The sequence below is a fragment of the Kogia breviceps genome, chromosome 4 (assembly GCF_026419965.1).
Source record: "Kogia breviceps isolate mKogBre1 chromosome 4, mKogBre1 haplotype 1, whole genome shotgun sequence".
Lineage (NCBI taxonomy): Eukaryota > Metazoa > Chordata > Mammalia > Artiodactyla > Physeteridae > Kogia > Kogia breviceps.
The window spans coordinates 147,706,743-147,727,560 of NC_081313.1; the positions used below are offsets into that span (position 1 = coordinate 147,706,743).

At 40.0% G+C, this 20,818-nt stretch overlaps 1 protein-coding gene and 1 pseudogene across 7 annotated transcripts in view; one reads left to right on the forward strand and one right to left on the reverse strand.

The window, feature by feature from the left end:
* The first annotated feature begins 2,364 nt into the window (after window positions 1–2,364).
* LOC131755526 (RNA/RNP complex-1-interacting phosphatase-like) overlaps window positions 2,365–20,818 on the forward strand; it is a 76,706-nt gene continuing 58,252 nt past the window's right edge. For 5 of the 7 annotated variants that reach the window (XM_067032167.1, XM_067032163.1, XM_067032165.1 and 2 more), the window contains exons 1-4: window positions 2,376–2,607; window positions 4,025–4,100; window positions 7,914–8,037; window positions 16,326–16,372. In XM_067032167.1, coding sequence (XP_066888268.1) covers window positions 2,519–2,607; window positions 4,025–4,100; window positions 7,914–8,037; window positions 16,326–16,333 — 297 coding nt within the window. In that variant the 5' untranslated portion in view covers window positions 2,376–2,518 and the 3' untranslated portion in view covers window positions 16,334–16,372. Of the gene's footprint in view, window positions 2,608–4,024; window positions 4,101–4,772; window positions 4,974–7,913; window positions 8,038–16,325; window positions 16,373–17,113; window positions 19,340–20,818 lie in introns of those variants that run through there. The other 2 variants (XM_067032164.1, XR_010840332.1) reach the window with 2 other exon arrangements.
* On the reverse strand, window positions 12,840–13,504 carry LOC131755476 (RING finger protein 11-like; annotated as a pseudogene).

Sequence of the window (20,818 nt, forward strand, 5' to 3'; positions counted from 1 at the left end):
GCCAGTGTCAGTGACTATAAGAGCAGGGAGGTTAAAAGTTATACTAATCAAATTCCCTTCCCATGGTGGTACTTACATGATACTAGTATGTGATGTGAGGCTAACAACTTACTAAATACCTGCAAGCCAGATCAGTATCTCATTTCTCTCTACTTCCATGGAAATCAAGGGACCCATAGCTACTGCAGGTTAGAGTGGGTGGTGTGAGATTGGGGGAAGCGTGGTAAGACACATTTTGGTATCAGTAAAATGTTGACCTGTTAAAATATTCAGTTCCAACATTCAATTCGATTTAGGCAAACCCTTAGTTAAGTTTTTGCTGGTTCCGAGCCTATGTAACCTATTTTCTCTCCCTAGTTCCAGCCATTTAACTTTAGCTTGCAGGCTCAGCATCATCTTAACCTCTAAAAGAATCTTACATGTAGGAGGAAGAAACTAAAGAGCTCTATTTCAACACTAAGGAACATCAGGCCCTACCCTGACCTAAACCTTGATTCTGATACTTAGGGTATTGTCTTGTCCCGTATACCCACTTCCTGCATTTTGAACCCATCAGGTTAACCGAGACCTGTCTTGGTGTAACATTCCCAGTTCATCTACCCCTGAGGCTCTCCTGAATTCTTCCGATTGTGACATTGTGATTGATTTAAATACTGGAATCCCTCAAACCTTTGCATGGTTCCTGAGGCCCTATCAGATACTGGTAGATTTGGTTAGTGTCAAATACTTAGCTGTCTGATTCTCCAAATATCCTTTGCTCCTATATTTTCCATTCCAGCATACTACATACCCATGAAGGCATTGTTTTATCTCATGTTGGACCTACTCTCATCCAGAGACCTACACTTTGCTAGTTCCCATACTTTCTGGAAACCCTGTTATGGCCAGGTCTGGATTTTTTGGCGTTCCCCCCCAAAGCCTGTACCTTTTAGCAAGCTGGCTATAAGACCCACATAGATTTTCTAGTTTCTGATAGATTTATGTCACAATTTGTACATTGTCATGTGTGTAGATATTTGTATCATTTGTACTTTTTGGCCAGTACGTGCCTATTGGATATTTTTCATAAATTGCAAAAGAATATTATATGACTTAGCACCAAATTGAATGTGCCTAATTGTAAGTTTGTAAACTCTGTTGAGCTGACATGTATCTTTTCTTTATCCAAATAGTAATTTACTAATATTGTCCCATTTGTAATTATGTGGAAGTTTTCAGAATTGTAAATAAATGCTTGTGGATTGAAACTTGGTTAGACGATGACTGTCCCAGATACGTTGAAGCTAGTGACCTTCTTACTCATTCATTCACTCATTCAATAATTGTGACCTTCCTGACTCCGTTTACCCAGCTCAAATGGTTGTGAAGGTTACTAACAGTGTATGTATGATACTTTCAGAAATTAGAAACTAAAAAGTAAAACTAACAGAAAACATTTCCTATTATAAATAACAATGGAATTTAGTATGCTATTATACCTTCAGACCCTACTGTAGGACATGCTGTTCTTTGCTGTTCCACTTGTGGCAGGATTCATAGTTTTTCTAAGGGGTACAGATCACTATGCCTGATACTGTGAGCAAATGTTATACGTTAGCTCCACTCTTGTCTCTCTCAGGCATTTTTTGGTATTGTGTAAAACGTAAATACATACTGTCAACCTCCTGAATGCTACCAGGCACATAATAGGAACCCAATAAATGTTTCACTGTGAGTGGAGTATAAGTTGATAGAATATTTTCGAATGTTGATTAGGCAGATTAGATTGATTGAAAATCTTTCAATATTTTATGTTTGCATCTCTTTCATTCCAGAAATTCTATGTCTAGAAATTTATATATAGCTATATACATGTATAAAGATGTTCACATTGCAGCCTATCTGTAACAGAGGACAGAAACAAACAAAAAACCCCCAACTGAAAACAACTAAAAGTCCATGAATGTTGGACTGGCCATGTAAATTATGTAATGTTACGCAGCTATTAAAGAGAATAGAATGGATGTACACATAAATTGACTGGGAAAATCACTATCCAAGACAGATTGTAGACTATGTATAGGATGCTGCTCTTCTATAAAATACAGGATATCCATTACGTACAAATACTTACATACAAGATACAACAAGTGTGAATGTAAGCACTTGGGAAATATCTGAAAGAACCACACAAGAATCTGGGAGAGTGGGACAACTTTCCATGTCCCTTATGACTGGAATTCCGAAGGATACACACACGAACTAATAGACCTCTCCTGCCATCCTCCGGCTTAGCAGGGAATTGCAGGCGTCCGAGTCCTCTACTAATCAAACGTCTCAGTCGGCCGGTGTGATGACGTCATCGCGACTGGAAGTGGCGCATGCGCAGTAGAAGGCGGTCCGCGAGCTGCGTGTGTTTGTGCCTAGGCACCTGTGGTTCGGGGCCTTGTTCTGGCACCCGGGTCGCCGGGTTGGCGGCTTTGTCATTCGTGGCGTTGGGTGGGCGACATCTTGGGGGGTCACATGAGCCAGTGGCATCATGCCCGTGAGCGCTGGAGTCAGGATCGCGGCTTTTCCGGCCGGACGTTCATCGGCCAAGAGGAAGGGCGGAAAGGACATCCCGGAAAGGTAATACGCCTTGGCCCGTGGGCGTTGCGTGTAGAGCTCAGAGCCCCAGGGCCTGGGCTTCGTCTCTTGTGCTGTCTCCTGTCACTGTTGGGCCCGCGCGCTGCCCCGTCCGCGTCCGTGCTGTGCTAGGGGATTTTGGTCGTCTCGCGGCTCAGTTCACAGTAGCTGAAAGCGACAGTGTGTGATGTTCTGATTTGCCCCCATCGTTTTAAAAGGGAGGCTCTAGTCATTGCTCCTCGGGTAAAATGCAGAGGGACTGCTTTTGAAGATGGGACTGTCAGTGTTGCGGACACTCCTTAATTACCAAAATAGAATCCCCTTCAATTCCTCAAGCTGTGTTGTTTTGGCACAGAAAATGTGAGTAAGAGGAACTGGAAGTAAGTTTGAGTGAAAAAACGCACCGGTACCGCCGAATTTTCAATCAAAACAGTTGATCTGTGTTGTCTCTAGGAATTATAAAGGGCGTACTGTTGCTTCCTAACCGGTGTCATTTGAGAGATCTACCTCTGTACGTTCAAATGATTAATTTGGAGACTTTGCTCATGTGTGCAGTAAACCCTTTAATTCCCTAAGACCTTCCTTTCCTCCATGTCATACCCCATAAAGCCCGCTTCAGTTTATCTCCTGAATTTCTTTTGAATCTGTCAACTCTTCCTCAACATCTAATACTGAACTTGCCTGTCGGTTGCAATTAGGTCCTAACTAGCGTCCATATTTCTTGTTTCCTTCCAGTCCGTTCTTCACACAAGAAACCTTAACAGCAAGTTGGAGCATTGCTCATAACCATCGCTCCAAAACATTGTTTTGAGAATAGAAAACCAACTGTTGGCCTTCAAGTCTCTGCGTGGTCTAGAATCCTCTCTGCTTCTCTAGCCCCATCTTGTGCCACTTTTGTCCTCACTTTCTATGCTTCAGACACACTGAATTAACCTTAGTTCTAACTCATCTTACAGAACTCAGTTCAGATATTAGTTTTCACTGTGATTCCTAGCATTAAGGAATTTTGTTATCAGGTTTTGTATGAGGACTAAAAATAAACTGGGAAGTGGAAGAATTGAGTTTAAACTATTTCAGTCAACACGCATGTATTCATGATACCTTAGAAGTCAACACCGGGCTAGGTTTTATCAGGGATACAGAAGTTCTGGCCGTCTCTGGTTTTAGATATCTCTTATTTGTTGAGACCTTTGCATTGTTTAGTTGCCTTTTATCTGTTTTCAAGACGGGAAAACAGGAACAAGGGAAGTATAGGTTATTACTGGGGGGGGGGGTTGAATAAGTGGAGCAGCACAATGCAAAGCAGAAAGAGGAGAGAGACCTAGTATAGAGGGATATGGTTTCCATTTTCAAGGCGCGTTCATCCTATGCAGGGAGACAGCCTAAGATAAAATTTGCCTAACAAACAATATATTATTAGGTGGAAAGAGTATCTCCCAGTGGGACAGCGGATGCCTGGGACTCGTTGCATTGTTTTCAAAGTTCCTTTAAAAAAGGTAAGCGAAAGTTAATACCGTATGCTTCCAGAAATCTGAATTCACCATATAGAGCCCTGGCTCTCAACCCTGTCATAGTCCATTTTCCCTTTTTATAGCAAATACTTTTTAATACCTCCTTTACTATCCAGAAATGGAATTCATAGATAAATACAGCCTACTTTTGTATTTAGTGTTAAAAAAAAACCCAATGGAATGCCCTAACTATAAATAAAGAAGAAAATACTTTATAAGAAAGTAATATGTATCTCAGTATGTAAATGTTTGGGGATGACTATACTAGAAATAAAGAAATAGTCAGGTACTTGTACCATGAATGCAATAAACTATGGACTTTGATTGATAATGACGTGTCAGTGTTGGTTCACGAATTCTAAGAAATGAAGCACACTGCTATGGCACGTCGATAATGGGGAAGGCTGTGTGGGGTGAAGGAGAGAGGGTATAAGTGGGAACTGTGTGCTTTTTACTCAGTTTTGCTGTGAATCTCAAAGTGCTCTAAAAGTAGTCTACTAATTTAAAAAGAAAAGTGTGTTGCTGGCACTTGAATAACCAAACAGATCAATGGAACAGAGTACATATATAAGGCAAATACATAAAAGAATATTTAGCAGTGAAAGCCATCCTTCATATAGGTGGATATTCAAGAAGTGTTTATGTGTCTATTTACAGGCACTCTGCTTGGAGCTGGCGATACAGTGGTAGGCAAAATTGATGTGGTCCCTGCCTTCTGGGAGTTTACAGTCTGGTTAGGAGACCAACATGAAATAAACAAACAGAAGTAAATGTCTAGAAGTGAGCTTATTTTCTTGTGTCTAATCTCTCTGGAAGAAAGGATTGTAATATCGCTTGTAAATTCCAGAGCAGGAAACTTTACTTGGAATCTCATATGTTAGCATCACAGGGTTTGAATAAATGGATAATATAATAAAGGATTTTAAACACATGTTCTTTCTTATTTTATTCTTTCTGACAGAGTTTTGAAATGAATCTTGCTCCAAAATGTTTTTCCCGCTTGGATCTTTTTTAACAAACTCCAAGAACAGAATGAAGAAATTGGGCTGATTATTGACTTAACATATACTCGCCGCTATTATAAGCCAGAAGTAAATGGAACCCGTAATTGAAAATGACCTTCTTTCTGATACTGTAATAATTCATAGTAATTCAGTACTTATCATCTTAATATTTGTATAGCAGTTTGCCATTTAGAAAGTTGTTTCATATCCATTGACTTAGCTAATCTTCACAAGAATCCTTTGCTGTTGAAGTGGAAGTAGTACTGATATCTCCTACTGAGTGCTTACTCTGCACTAAGCTCAGAGGATAGACAACTACAATTACTAATTTTACAGACGACGAAACTGACTCTCAGAAAAGGAAGAATTGAAATTTCAACTCAGTTATTCCTCTATTTTTATTGTGGTAAAATATACGTAAATCCTATTTATTTTAACCATTTATAAATATGCAGTTCAGTGGCATTAACTACAGTCACAGTGTTGTGTAACCATCACCACTGTGTATAACCAAAACTTTTACATCATCCTCAACAAAAACTTTGTAACCATCAAACAGTAAGCACCCCGTTTTTCCTCCCACCAGCCCTTGGTAACCTCTATTCCATTTTCTGTCTCTATGAATTTGCCTGTTCTAGGTACCTCGTGTAAGTGGAATCTACAATATTTGTCCTTCTATGTCTGGCTTATTTCACTAAACCTAGTGTCTTCAAGGTTCATCCATCTTATAGCATGGAACAAAACGCCATTCCTTTTTTGGCGTAATAAATCCCACTGTGTGTATAATGTAGTTTGTTATTCATTGGTTGATTGACACTTGGGTTGTTGCCACCGTGTAATTATTGTGAATCAGGCTGCTATGATCATTGGTGTACAGATATTTGTTCAAATCCCTGCTTTCAGTTCTCTTAGATATGCAGTGTAGGTAGTAGCAGAGTTGTTGTATCATATGGTAGCTCTATGTTCAACCTTTGAGCCGCTTCCAAACTGTTTTCTACAGGGTCATCTTGTTTTTAAACAATGATCACAAATTTTAAACATCTACAAAAGTATACAAAATACTGTGAATGTTCCTTGTATACCCATGAACTCATCCAGCTTTAATATTTACCAACTGATGGCTGTCACATTTTATCTATACCCCCACCTGTTTCACCCTATTCCATAGTATCTTGAAGCAGCTCCAAGACAACATGTAATTACACCTATACATTTTTGGTATGTATATTTAAAATATAGGACTTGTATTCCTTAATATCATTTTTAATATTACATACCCAGTGAGTGCTCAAATTTGCAGTTTTCTCCTAAATGTCATAAAAAGTTGTTTTTAAGAATTTTGAATTAGATCCAAATAAGGTCCTCACTTTGCCGTTGATTGTTAGGTCTCTGAGGTCTTAGTTAATCTATAGGTTCTCCCTCCATGTCTCTCTCACTTTTTTTTTCCTCCTTGAATTTTATCTTTAAAGAAACCAGGTAATTTGTCCCATCTAGATTTGTTGATTACATTCCATGTGTTGTTAACATAACCTTCCATCCTTTTATTTTCTGTAAATTGGTTGTTGATCAGAATGAAGCTTGCATGTTTTGTTCTGGCAAGACAGTTTCATAGGTGGTGATGTGTTCTTCCATGGAGACATATAATTGTCTCTTTCTGTGATATTAGCAGTCACAGATGATTCATACCTCCATCCATTTATTCAAAAACTGGTGAATTCTGTTGTTCTTTTTTCACTTATTAGCTGGGTATATTTCTATCAGGAGAAGATTCCGTTCATCAACTACTTGGTTGCCCAGTTGTAGAGGCATAATTCCCTCTTTTTTTTTTCCAGTACGCAGGCCTCTCACCGTGGTGGCCCCTCCCGTTGCGGAGCACAGGCTCCCGACGCGCAGGCTCAGAGGCCATGGCTCACGGGGTCTAGTCGTTCCGCGGCATGTGGGATCTTCCCGGACCGGGGCACGAACCCGTGTCCCCTGCATCAGCAGGTGGACTCTCAACCACTGCACCACCAGGGAAGCCCTCTTCTTTTATTTAGCAGTTTTCAAAGTAATGAGTTGATTTACAAATATCCTCCAGTGGTGACCAATCTTTTTAAATGTATTTATTCATATCACCGTGGACTCCATTACAGTTATTATTCTGAATGAGGCCCTGTTTTTGGCTAGTTGGAGCTTCTCAGTGACTCCTGAGTCCTTTTGATATGACATCAGTTGTTTCTAGACTTTTTCAGTGGTCAGAGCTGGGAGATATGTATGTTTGTTATTAATATAAAATATGTCATAGGTACATACTGCTACTTTCCATTTAAATTCAGAACTACAGAATTTTTACTTATCCTTTTCTTTCTTCTATTGATAGTCTACTGTCTCCCACCCCGAGAATACCAGTTCTCAACAATGCCTGAAATTTGCTCTATTTCCTATTTCGAATCCAAGTTCTTCTGACTCTATTCTACTATTCTACTTAAATCACAGCCGCTTTGTGGCCCTTGAAATATAAGATAGAACATAAATGTAGGTGGAACTGTTTATATCCTTTTGAGTTACATGTGCATTCATTCACATAGATTTGCTTTTCCTTTTGCATGCCTAGTAACTGTCCATTCTGCAGTTTTAATGAAAATCAAGTGATACTTACTGGTTAAAGCAGCTTTGGAAAAAATGGCTCTCATCAGAATGACTGACATATTAAGTTTAATGTACTCTCTTGGTTTCTATTCTGCCTTCTCTAATTAAATTTTTATTCTTTCCTGACAAATGAAGTAATACATATTTTCATGGTTTTGCCTTATAGGACTTACCAGAAACTATTCGTTATTTAAGAATTTGTACAATTGGGCTTCAGGTGCCAGATGATGACACTATTTTTAAATTCCCATGTGCTGTTAATGGGTTTTTGAAAGAAAATAAAGATAATGGTGAGTTGTTTCTGTTTTTTTTTCCTTTACCTGAACTTTGGTATGCATTTTGAGTGGGGTTGGGGATTTTTAACATTTTTAATAGTTCTGACATTAGGCCTGTTGTGTTTGGTAACATTAAGGTGGAAATGTCTGAAGGTGCTGATAGGGTATGGTGTTTTTCCTGTTTATGGTCACAAACAACTTAGTTTAGTTTGGAAGGTGATCTGTGTGAGAAGTATGAACTGAAGTAGCTTACTTACTCTTTTTAAAAAATTTGAATGGAAAATACATAAAAAGATAAAAATGTTCTTTTGTCTTATTTATTGGTTGAGATGTGGAAGAAAAGGTTAAGCCTCTCAGGTTCTTAGTGTATATAAAAGAGAAAAGAAAAAGCAAAGGTTCGGCGTGGGACACATCCCTAGAAGCAAAACAAAAGAGAGTGGACCAGAAGAGTGGCTTCGTATTCATATGTGTTTAAGATATTTTTGCTGCTTTTACCCTTTGGGTGCAAGTGAGGGAGAACACTGCCACCTCTTGTACGTATCTTCAGACAGGAAGAGCTTAGAAGGCTGGTGTTTTCTTGTTTCTGCTTTAAGATCTACTCTGTTGTTAGTAGGTCTTAATAGCGTCTGAATTGTAAGGATCCGCCTGCCTTTTTCTAGCATCTAACTGTCAGAAGGAACATGGTATTGGCTGTGTTTTCAGACTGAGGAACCTTTCGTCTGTGGAACACCAGTGACCCACAGGAGAAGGTGTTCATCTTGTCCTCTTTCTAAATTTAGCCTGAGGAGTGTGCACTTTATTAAATAAACCTGACAGACAGTACATATTCCGTGTATTTATAAAATGATGCACATATATACATAAAACAGGGAGTAGGGGAGAAGGAATAGAGACGGAGGTGGGAAGATAGGGGATAGGAGTTGAGAGAGAGAAGGAGACACTGGAATTTCAAGATAAATTTTCATTCTGTAACCTGGTTGCTTAATGCAGGTACTAGCTCTTAAACATCTTTAGACCTATACACAGATCTTCCCTGTACTTTAGCTTTAAAAGTTGAGAGGCTTGTCCTTGCCCGTGATAAGCAGGGTGTCTACAAAGGAGGCAAATTATCTGATTTGTGTAAACTGTAGTCACAGAAATGTTACCCCTTAGGATGTTAGGGTACAGCTGCTGGACTTCTTACTTCCTCCAGGCTCCTTTGTGTGTGTTCTGTCTGTTCCACGTGGGCTAGAAGATCCTTACGAGTGCCTGAGAACACGTTTGTAAACCTTGATTGTTCACATGTTATACCAAGTGTAGTCCATTGCATATGCTGACTCGTGTGTGGGTCTTCTGCATGCAGTGGGCTAACTTCACCATGCTCTCTGCCATTGCAGTCTCAGGACCTTAGTTATGATCCGTTGGTGGTTTCCTCTGCTCTAAGCCCCTCCCACAGATGCCAGCCTCACTGATAATGAGGAGGAGACTCTACTATCCACTCCCTAGAATTGGTAGAGACTCAGAAAATAAATTGTTTTAGTAAACACCGAGAGCCTTATAGGTTTGTTGTTAGGGCACGTGGATACAGAGGTGACTAGAAGTCTTTGTTCAGTAGCAACTTGCAGTTATCTACAAAGGTAAACATGTAGTGACTATAAATGGGTTACTTATCATAAAAGAATCAAGTGCAGCAGGAAACTAGAGGAAAAATCGAGGAAGGCCTTACCGAGGAGACATCATTTGAGCTGGGTTTGGGGGAAGAGGATTTTGCCGGAATGAGGAAAGGACAACCCAGGTATTGGGAACAGGTACAGAAGGCACAGGGCTTGAACTTGTGCTCTGGTGGGGCAGCCTCTGGTTTGACTAGAGGGTAGTGTGAAAGGGCAAAGAATTCATACATTCATTTTCAGCAAATATTTGTATAACACCTTCTAAGTTGAAGGCACTGTTCTAGGAAGTAGGAAAGTAGGAAAAGAACAAAGTTCTTTCCCTTATGTACTTTATGTTCTAGTGGGGGAGAGAGATAAATAAATAAGTAAATATATGGAGTGTCAAGTGGTGCTAAATTCATTGGAAAATAACAAAACGAGAGGAAGAGGTGAGGGCATGTGGTAGGTGATCAGGGACACCTGTTTTATAGACAGACTTATGGGTGTCCACTGTACCCATGGTTTAAACAGGACTGGCTACCTCATCTGCAGGTGAGTTGCCAACCCCAAGAGGCAGACCGTGTTTAAATTGTTCTGTTTCCAATAGAAATGTAAGCTAATGTAAGCTGAATGCAAAAACTGCAGTCAGAGAAATGTATGAAGTGGAAGGCAATTTTGCGCCCTACTCAGAGGTGACCAACAGTAATAATTTAGCACATATTTTTTCAGATGTAAAAATGCAGATGTAAGCATATACGATATTCCCTTGGTATCTGCAGGAGGATTGGTTTTAGGACTCCCCATGGATACCAAAATCCTCGGATGCTCACCTCCCGTATGTAAAATGGTGTAGTATAATTGGCCTTCCATATCTGCAGGATATGGAACCGTTGGATATACAGAACTGACTGTACATGTGATTGAATGGTATAGTATTCAGACATTTTGGTTTATAATTTAATATATGGTGGACATCTTCCTAGGAAAATATTTGGAGACATCATTCTTATTTATTTATTATTATTTTTCCCTCCAAATTTGCTTTATGTAGTTGGATATAAATTAATGAACAGTTAAATGTCAAATCTTTAAGTGCTTATGACATACTAAATTCTTGCATAATGAACTTATGAAGAACCCTTCAAGAGACTTGTGTTTTGTATGTAAGAAAGTGTTAAGAGTCAAATATTCAACTCAATATAAAATAATAAGAAACACTTCTGATTTGTTAGGTTGAGATTGCTTCTCCTTGTAATAATGAATGATTTTTTTAGCTGTAGTATCACTGAGCTGAACAAATATGTCACCTTCGAGTACATAAGGAAAAATACACACATGCTAAATGGGTAAAACATTACAACTCCATCTTTCCTAGACCATCTCTACTTCTAACACTTCAGAAGCTTAGAGATTCAGAGTGTTCTTACCTTAATTGCAAGAAAAATATAAAGGAGAAATTCCTTCTTTTTTGAGATCACAACTGTGAAGTCGTGATTATACAAATTCTGCATTTGTGTGCAAAACATGAAACACATTTATCTTCATTCTCCCTGCTTAGAATTGTCAGTCAACTAGCAGGACTTTCCTTCCAAGAAACAGAGACTGAGATGTGTTTTATAGGACTTCCGTAACCTCAGCACTACAATAAGAAAACATGCAGTATCCTTTTGCTGTGGTTCAAGACAACAGGGAAGGAGGTCACAGGAAAGAATAAGTCAAAATTGTTACAACTGAGAAACTTTTCTCAGTTTAACCATGGTGCCTCTTTCATTTTCACATAAGCATGGTGGCATAATTCAAGCTCAATAAATCAGAATTCTTAATGTTGAAAATTTACCTTGACTTTTAATTATCACCATATTAACAACCAAAATGATTAGATGAAACACATAAGAATGGGTAATGTTAAATCCCCATTTACTAGAGTTAGTTTCTGGACACATTAACTCATTTTTTAATGAGAAGAGGAACCATGAATCTCAGTTTGCTTACAAGCTAGGAGATCACTTTGAATTCTGCCTTTCTTAACTGCCAGTAGATATCGCACTTGTAACAGGTTATAAATGAACTGGTTATCAAGCACAGAGCCAGCTCCAACAGTAAGAGAACACTATTTAAGAAGACCTAAGGCAATGAATTCCATTTCCAATGGAAAAAAAGAATCATATGGTCTTGGACAAACAATTCTGAATGGTTTACTTAACAGTTCCTTAGTAGTTCTTCCTTGCTCATAGAACTTTATGATTTTTTGAGGAGTGAAGCATTCAGCTTTAGTGGATAAATCCTTGTTAGGCTGAGACAATCATTATTCTATCCCTCTTTGCCATGAATTGTCTTATGAATGGTCATATCAATCTGTTTTGGCAAATGAGTAATTAAGGGAAGGCTGTTATTGTGCTTATGAGAATGATATTTTTCTCTGAAAAAAGATAAATAATATGCATTTGGAAAATGAGTATTCAGACTCTTTTTCTGCTCCCTCCTTGTTTTGTGAGAATATGATTCTTGGTTTTACAGCAGCCATCTTGTGACCCTGAGATGATCATATGCCAATAATGGCAAATGGTAGATTAGAAAGAACCAGCAAAGACAGAAAACAGCAACCTCAATAGTAACAACAATCACAGCCAAAGAACAATGGGACCTTAACTTGTGGAGTTCCTATAAAGTAAAAAATAAATGCTCTATGTTTATTCAAAAAAAAGAAGTATGCAAACAAGCATAAAACTAGTTTTTTTGTGCCAGTGTTGTAAAATGTAGCTTTAAATAAAACCTTGACCCAAATGCCAGTAACTTCAGAAAGGAATTTGGGTAGGGGGAAGAAGAAAGTTATCTCACTTAGGAAAAACAACCACTATCTTTATTCTAATCTTCGACACACAAGTTAAACATATGTAGCCGCTGTAACACTTTACACAATTCCTATGTACTGGAGCAATAACAAGATCTAAATACAATTATATTTTTAAACACTGGGTGAAGGCTTTACATAAAAATAGCATCCTACTTTTCCCCCTAAATTTCTAAAATATCACATACGTTTCCCCAACATCTGCAACCGTTCAGGAATTTTTAGGAAACTTTCATGCATGATCTTAATTCCCAATCCCTGGCCCTTTGGGCTCAACGACAAAAGATCAAAACCAGCAAAAATGATAGTTCGCTTGAAGTCAGGTGAGAGACACTGGCTCAGTTAGGCTCGTAGGACAGAAGCAGTGCTGCATCAACTGTCTCCATGCAGGAGGGGCACGTGAAGGCTCTCATCAGCCACTCACCTGTACAGCCCAGGTGATCTGCGTACACAGCAGTAATCCAATTGGGTTTGCATAAACAAAGTCCATCATACAGATCCCACACTCCCAGATCTTTAAAAAAAATATTTGTTTTATTTGATTAATTAATTTGTTTGCACCGTGTCTTACTTGCAGCCGGTGGGCTCCTTAGTTGTGGCATGCCAACTCTTAGTTGCGGCATGCCTGTGGGATCTAGTTCCCTGACCAGGGAATGAACCCGGACCCCCTGCTTGGGAGTGTGGAGTCTTTACCCACTGCACCACCAGGGAAGTCCCCCGGATCCTTTCTTCTGATCCATTTCTTCCAGGGTCATAAACTCCTTCAGGCTGATGCCGTATGAGGCCTATTCTTTGAGCTATCCTAATTTGTTCCTCTCAGCTGAGTGGCTAGGCATGTCTGGCTCGGTGTTGGATGATAAACCCAAACTGGAACTTGATCCAGATATGGCAGTAGCGGCTCCTGATCCAGCTCCGTCCCCTTGCCAAAGCTAGCCCAGTCAGACTGAGACTTGTGAGGCATGGAGATGTGATCCGAAGTGGGGGAATTAAGGCAGTTCCCCATCTTCCGGGGCTTGAGTGTGTGATCTGTTGTGTGCTGTTTTGACAGTCTTCCAACCTCATTCTTTTTTAAAAATAATTAATTAACTAATTAATTTTATTTATTTATTTTTGAATTTTTAAAACTTATTTATTTTTTATACAGCAGGTTCTTATTAGTTATCTATTTTATACATATTAGTGTATATATGTCAATCCCAATCTCCCATTTCATCTCACCACCACCGACCCCCACCCTGCCCCACTTTCCCCCCTTGGTGTCCATACGTTTGTTCTCTACATCTGAGTCTCTTTTCTGCCTTGCAAACCAGTTCACCTGTACCATTTTTCTAGATTCCACATATATGCATTAATATACAATATTTGTTTTTCTCTTTCTGACTTACTTCACTCTGTATGACAGTCTCTAGGTCCATCCACATCTCTACAAATGACCCAATTTCATTCTCTTTTTTTGTGGTACGCGGGCCTCTCACTGTTGTGGCCTCTCCCGTTGCGGAGCACAGGCTCCAGACGCACAGACTCAGCGGCCATGGCTCACAGGCCCAGCCGCTCTGTGCATCAGGGATCCTCCCAGACTGGGACACTAACCCGTGTCCCCTGCATCGGCAGGCGGACTCTCAACCACTGCGCCACCAGGGAAGCCCCAATTTCGTTCTTTTTTACCACTGAGTAATATTCCATTGTGTATATGTACCACATCTTCTTTGTCCTTTCATCTGTCGATGGGCATTTAGGTTGCTTCCATGACCTAGCTATTGTGAATAGTGCTGCAATGAACAATGGGGTGCATATGTCTTTTTGAATTATGGTTTTCTCTGGGTATATGCCCAGTAGTGGGATTGCTGGATCCTATGGTAATTCTATTTTTAGTTTTTAAGGAACCTCCATAGTGTTCTCCATAGTGGCTGTATCAGATTACATTCCCACCAGCAGTGCAAGAGGGTTCCCTTTCCTCACACCCTCTCCAGCATTTGTTGTTTGTAGATTTTCTGACGATGCCCATTCTAACCGGTGTGAGTTGATACCTCATTGTAGTTTTGATTTGCATTCCTTTAGTAATGAGTGATTGTTGAGCAGCTTTTCATGTGCCTCTTGGCCATCTGTATGTCTTCTTTGGAGAAATGTCTAGTTAGGTCTTCTGCCCATTTTTTGATTGGGTTGTTTGTTTTTTTAATAGTGAGCTGCATGACCTATTTATATATTTGGGAGATTAATCCTTTGTTGATTCATTTGCAAATATTTTCTCCCATTCTGAGAGTTGTCTTGTGGTCTTGTTCATAGTTTCCTCTGCTGTGCAAAAGCTTTTAAGTTTCATTAGGTCTCATTTGTTTATTTTTTTAAGGCTGCATTGTTCCTTTGCTTATTGATGAACATATAAAAGTCAGAAGTTTTTGATGTTATAAAACATCCAAGTAATGAACATTCCTGTGTGAACATCTTTGAATATATATGCTTTGTCTCAGTTAACTTCACTCAGAATTGGACTTCTGCATCAAAGAGTTTATGCCCTTATGCCTTTTGTGGATGTTGCTACCCTGTACCAATTTATGGTTGTTCATGCAGGAAATACTTATTGAGCATCTGTTATGTTTAAGCACTGTGCTGGGTGCTAGCAAAACGACTTGTGAAATTCTGTGAGTGAAGAGACTTGACCTGCCCTTTGTGAATTCTAACAGTGCAGAGAGGGAATAGATAGTCAAGAATCATACTCTGCATGTCGAATTACAACTCTGACAAGTGCCAAGGAGAGGGACATGGTACTATGAGAGCATATTTTAGGGAGCATTTGATCTCATCATGGAGTTTAGAGAAGGTTTATTCAGGGATGTTTCAGCTGATATCTGAAGGATGAGTAGGTATTAACCAGATAGGGACGTTTGAGAGAGATTTCTGAGCATAAGGAATAGCACAAGACCCTATAAGAGGAAAGCATATGCTGTGTGGGAGGAACTGGCCAGGGAGGTGGGGCTGTTGGGGGAGCATGTCATGATGATGGAGCTGCAAGTGTGGGTAGGAGCTCGATCTTGCAGGCTTATGTTTAAGGTTTCAGACTTTAAGAGGAATAGAAAACCATTGAACTTTCTTGTGGAAGGTGACTGTGTGGAACATACCCAATTGCACTTTCAACCTGTCGTTTTGCTACCGAGTGGAGAATACACTGCGGGGAGAAAGAGTGGAAGCGAGGATACAAGTTAGGAGACTTTTGTAGAAATTGGGCATAATGGTGGCTTGGACCAGGGTATGATGTTCATTTTGGTGGAAAGATGTGGACAGATGCTAGAGGTATGTAGGCAGTATCATTGTTAACACTGGTGGTGGGTTGAGGATGAGGATGAGGGAGAAATAGCTGTCAGTGACGGTGATTCCTAAGCTTCTGGCTCCTATGGTTGGTTAGATAGGGTTTTTTAGATATGATGCTAATATTGATCCTAATTTGTTTTTTGTTATTTGTTGCTTCTTGATGAATACTCTGTCATATTAAGTCTCCTGTTTTGAGTGTACAAAGCATTTTGACTAAAACTGAGTGTTGTATGTTATCAGATAACTTTTTAACATCTGCCAGTTTGGTCCTGTATTTTATTCTCTTTCATTTATTAATTAAATTGTATTAATGTAAATAATTATATTAATAGATTGTCTAAAGTTGCATTATCCTTGCATCCTTGGAATAAAGCCTTTTTGTAGTCATGGTATATATCATTCTTTAATAATTATTGATTAGATGTGCTGATATTTTCTTAGGAGAAATTGGACCTTTTTTGAAAAAACTTGAGTTTCTTTTCTTTTTATTTACAAATGACTCGAATTTTGTTGTTTTGTAGATATTTGATTGATACAGAAGGCATGTGACCAGATGATGTAATTGAATGTAAGTATAACGGTTGTCACTACTTTTCCCTGTTTATAAAATTTGAAGGTAGAAGTGTAGGGGAATTTCTCAAATTTTGGAAAAAGAGAAAAGTTTGTAATCCATTTGTCCTGACATAACATAAATTTTTACCAAAAGTTTATAAAGGGATGTATCTGGAAATAGCGAGATATAACAGCCTGAATAATTAGTCAGTGGATTTCAGCATTTTTTTTTCTTTTTAACATTTTTAAAATTAATTTACTGATTTTTGATATTATATCCACTTCACCAAGGAATCCCCTTTTTCTTTATGCCTTCCTTCTTTCTTTCCTTCCTTCCTTCCTTCCTTCCTTCCTTCCTTCCTTCCTTCCTTCCTTCTTCCTTCCTTTCTTTAAAGCTCCAAGTCATTTAAAATACATGACTTCTTACTAAATATCTCCAGTTCGTATAACCAAGGCATTTATAACTTTTCCTTTTATTCCTGGGACTTCCCTGGTGGTCCAGTGGTTCAGACTCTGCTCTTCCAGTGCAGCAGGCGTGGGTTCAATCCCTAGTTGGGGAGCTAAGGTCCCAAATGCTGTGCAGCCAAAGAATATTCTTTTAAAAAGTTATATTCCTGTATTATTGAATTTAGTGGTTTAGAATTTGTTTTAATGTTTAGAAGATTTCAATTTATTTATCAGGAATAAACAAAACATCATGTAAAAATAGTTTTCCAGAAGGTATTTCCATCATTCTCTTCTTTCCTTTCTCCTGCAGACTGGTGTTTTATCTTTACAAGTTGTCCATCATTCCATAAGAAAGCTGCTTTTTTTCTGGTTTCATAAGAGATGGTGAACAGTGGTAAAATATCCAGTTTACCTAAATTTCTTGAGTACACTTCAGGGAGCAAATGATGGGGTGGGATGTTGGGGCAGAGTGAGAGCTACAGATTCTGGTGAGACTGAGAGTCAGTCACAAAAATTCCTGGGCTGTGGTGAAGGGAGAACAAATATAAATCAAGTTCCTGCTGGTGGACAGGAAGCCACAGTGAAGAAGAATGGTGTGTAGCTGGGCTGTGTAATTGGGCCCATAAGTGCTGTGTCTTCTGATGGTAATTATGAACAGAAACCAAATAATAATTACTGCTAACATGTAGGTGACCCATCCTTGAGAGCTGAGGCAGAGAGAAGGAGAGACGGCATTATACCTTGTCTCTGGTTCATTGAGTTTCCCAGGCTGATTTGTGACCAATCTTGGGTGAAATCATAACTACATCATTTTTGCTAAGGTGGTCAGCTTCCGTGGGGTCCTTTCTCTGCACTCTGTCCAATGATAAAGCCCACTGGTTTGTGCCTCCTGGAAAACAGTTATTCCAAAACAGTATAACTGAAGCATTGATGGAACAGCCATGAAGAACGTGTTTCCACATGGCCTCACACCTCCGTTTCAAAGTGCTTTAAAACTTCTTTTCATCCAAAAATCAATCACAGAAAAGGATTGGGATCAAATCCCATACAGACGTAGTGAAAGAAAAAAGAGAATAAGGAGCAGAATAGCATCTCTTCAGACAATAAAATCAAGTTGGAAAAGACAGGTCAACAAACCAGATGAAAACTGTAACCTTTCAGAGTGGCCTTTGAAAAGATGTGAGGAAAAAGAATGCAAAAGTTGAAAGAACATGGATCGAGGAGGGAATGGGAAGTTATTGTTTAATGGCTATAGAGTCGCTGTTTGGGTTGGCGAAAAAGTTCTGAAAATGGTAAATGCTGATAAATGCCACCTATGGGTGTTTGGTTTTAGTTGATCTTCTTCCATGTAAGGGATTGGAGAGATTCAGAGACTATGCAGCTGCCTCCATCCTTCTGAGGTCCTGCTCAATCTTCTTTGACATAATTATTTTGAATTTGGAGAGTGGTGATGTTTGCACAGCACTGTGAATGTATTTAATGGCACTGAATTGTATACTTGAAAATGGTTGAAATACTAAATTTTGTTTTATGTGTATTTTACCATAATAAAAAAAAAGATGAAAGAACAGCATAAACCAGAATTAGGTAAGATGATAGAACTCAGGACAGAATTCAAAATAAAAGAAAAAAATTCAGAAATGAAGACTAAACTTAAAATAATATAAGAGTGGGTACTTCCCTGGTTGTCCAGTGGTTAAAAATCTGCCTTCCAGTGCAGGGAATACACGTTCGATCCCTGGTTGGGGAACTGAGATCCTACATGCTGCAGGGCAACTAAGCCCGCACGCCGCAACTACTGAGCCCATGTGCTCTGGAGCCCACGCGCCACAACTAGAGAGCCCACGAGGCACAGGGAAGACCCCATGCACTGCAACGAAGAGCCTGTGTGCTGCACCTAATACTCGACACTGCCAAAAATAAATAAATTAATTAAATAAATTAAATAAAATAATACGATTGAATGAACTTAATGCATAATGCCTTAAGAGAAACAAAGAAGAAAAGGAATTTTTTTAATCAAAAAGAAGATAAAAAAATTTTTAGAGAAATGGCAAAGATAAAAGATAGGCAAAAAAGAGTCAGGACAGCACTGAAAAGAGTAATATAAATTGGTATAAGAATCTATTATACCATAAAAGTGACATTTAAAATTAGTGGGACAGATTAGTCAATCAGTTGTGATTACATACATGCTGGGGTATAAATATTTCTTTGGAAGGATCCACAGCACGACAAAAGCAGATGTCTCTGAGGAGGGAAACGTGTGGCTGGGGAACGTGGGGAAAAGGGTGACTTTTCATTGAATTCCCGTGTACCTTTTCTAAAGTTCTGTCACGTGCATCTATTAACTCTGAAGTTTGCCTGAGTTCAAACCCCAGTTCCCCAGGTTGCTACCTGTTAATCTTGAACAAACTCTTCACACTCTCCAAGCCTCTTTTCATCTGTGAAGTAAGGTCTTAGTAACTTAGCCTGGTGCTGCCTGGCACAGAGTAAACTCTCAATAAATGGAGATTATTAGTGAAAAAAACCCAAATGCCCATCAGTGGATGAATGAATGTGTTTTTTTTTTTTTTTTTTTTTTTTTTGCTACGCGGGCCTCTCACTGCTGTGGCCTCTCCCATTGCGGAGCGCAGGCTCCGGACGCACAGGCTCAGTGGCCATGGCTCACGGGCCCAGCCGCTCCACGGCAGGTGGGATCTTCCTGGACCGGGGCACGAACCCGTGTCCCCTGCATCGGCAGGCGGACTCTCAACCACTGCGCCACCAGGGAAGCCCTGAATGAACGTTTTAAATGTGGTGTATATGTGAAATATTATACAGTCATAAAAAGGAATGACGTAATGACACATGCCACGACATGGATGAACTTGAAAACATTTTGCTAATGGAAGGAAGCCAGAAAAATGGTCACATTTGTATTATTTCATGAAATGTCCAGAAAAGGCAAAACCGTAGTGACAGAAAGCAAATGAATGGTTGCAGGGACGGAAGGAGGAGGGGATGAAGAGGGCCTGCTGATGGTTATGGGGGCTTCTTTTTCGGGTGATGAAAACATGATGGGTTAGATGATGGTGATGGTTGCATAGGCTTGTGAATGTACGAAATGACACTGAATTTGCAGTTTCAGAAGGTGAATTTTATGGCATGTGAATGACATCTCAAAAAATAATTTTGAAAATAAAAATTGCCAGAGTTCCCATAGTTCCTATCCACTGTCTCCATCTCTCCCTTCTCCCCACTGCATTCCTTTTGACGCCCACCCCTGCCGCTCTCTCCCATCCTCAGTCCCTCGAGCTGCCCCACGAGGCCTCACAGGGAGCCCCTGAGACACTGGGCGCCTGCGTCCTATGGCTGTTGGAGCGGCTGCCCAGTGTGTGTGCCCCCACCACTCTCACCCGTGAGAGTGGCCGCTTCCCTCGCATTGTTCTCGTGCGTTTCAGCTGATGGTGATGTTTACAGAAGGCAGCACGTGCCCTGGCCCATGGAGGAAGCCCCTCAAGTTCATATTTAGGCCCGTCCAGAAGTTTAATCTCATCCACCAGTAACCTCAGTATGCTGTGCTCTGAAAGCCAGGTTGGCCACCTGCGGGCACTTGCAAATACTGAGGACTTCGGAGGCATTTGGGCCTCCAATTGAGGCCTTGTACCTCCACATGCGATGTGACCTCAGCCCTCTGCTGCACCTCTCTAAGTGAAGTGGCACAGGAATACTGACCTTGCCTGTTGTTGCCAGGATTAACTGAGTAGTGCATTGGCTGCCCTGGTGCTTAGGTGTTGAGTACATGGTGATGTACATACCAGGCCCTACTGGTGGGCCTCCTGATGCAGCAGTTCCCTTGGCTCTGCCCCTGTCGTCAGCTGCCCCTAGGATAACTCGGAGCCCGAGCCACTTCTCTGGTAGATTTCCCTATTCCCCCACTATGGTCACACCTGCATAAGGCAACTCAACCCTTTCAGAGATGTGTCCTGAACCTCTTCTTTCCATACATACCTATCTGGTGGTTGTGAGACTT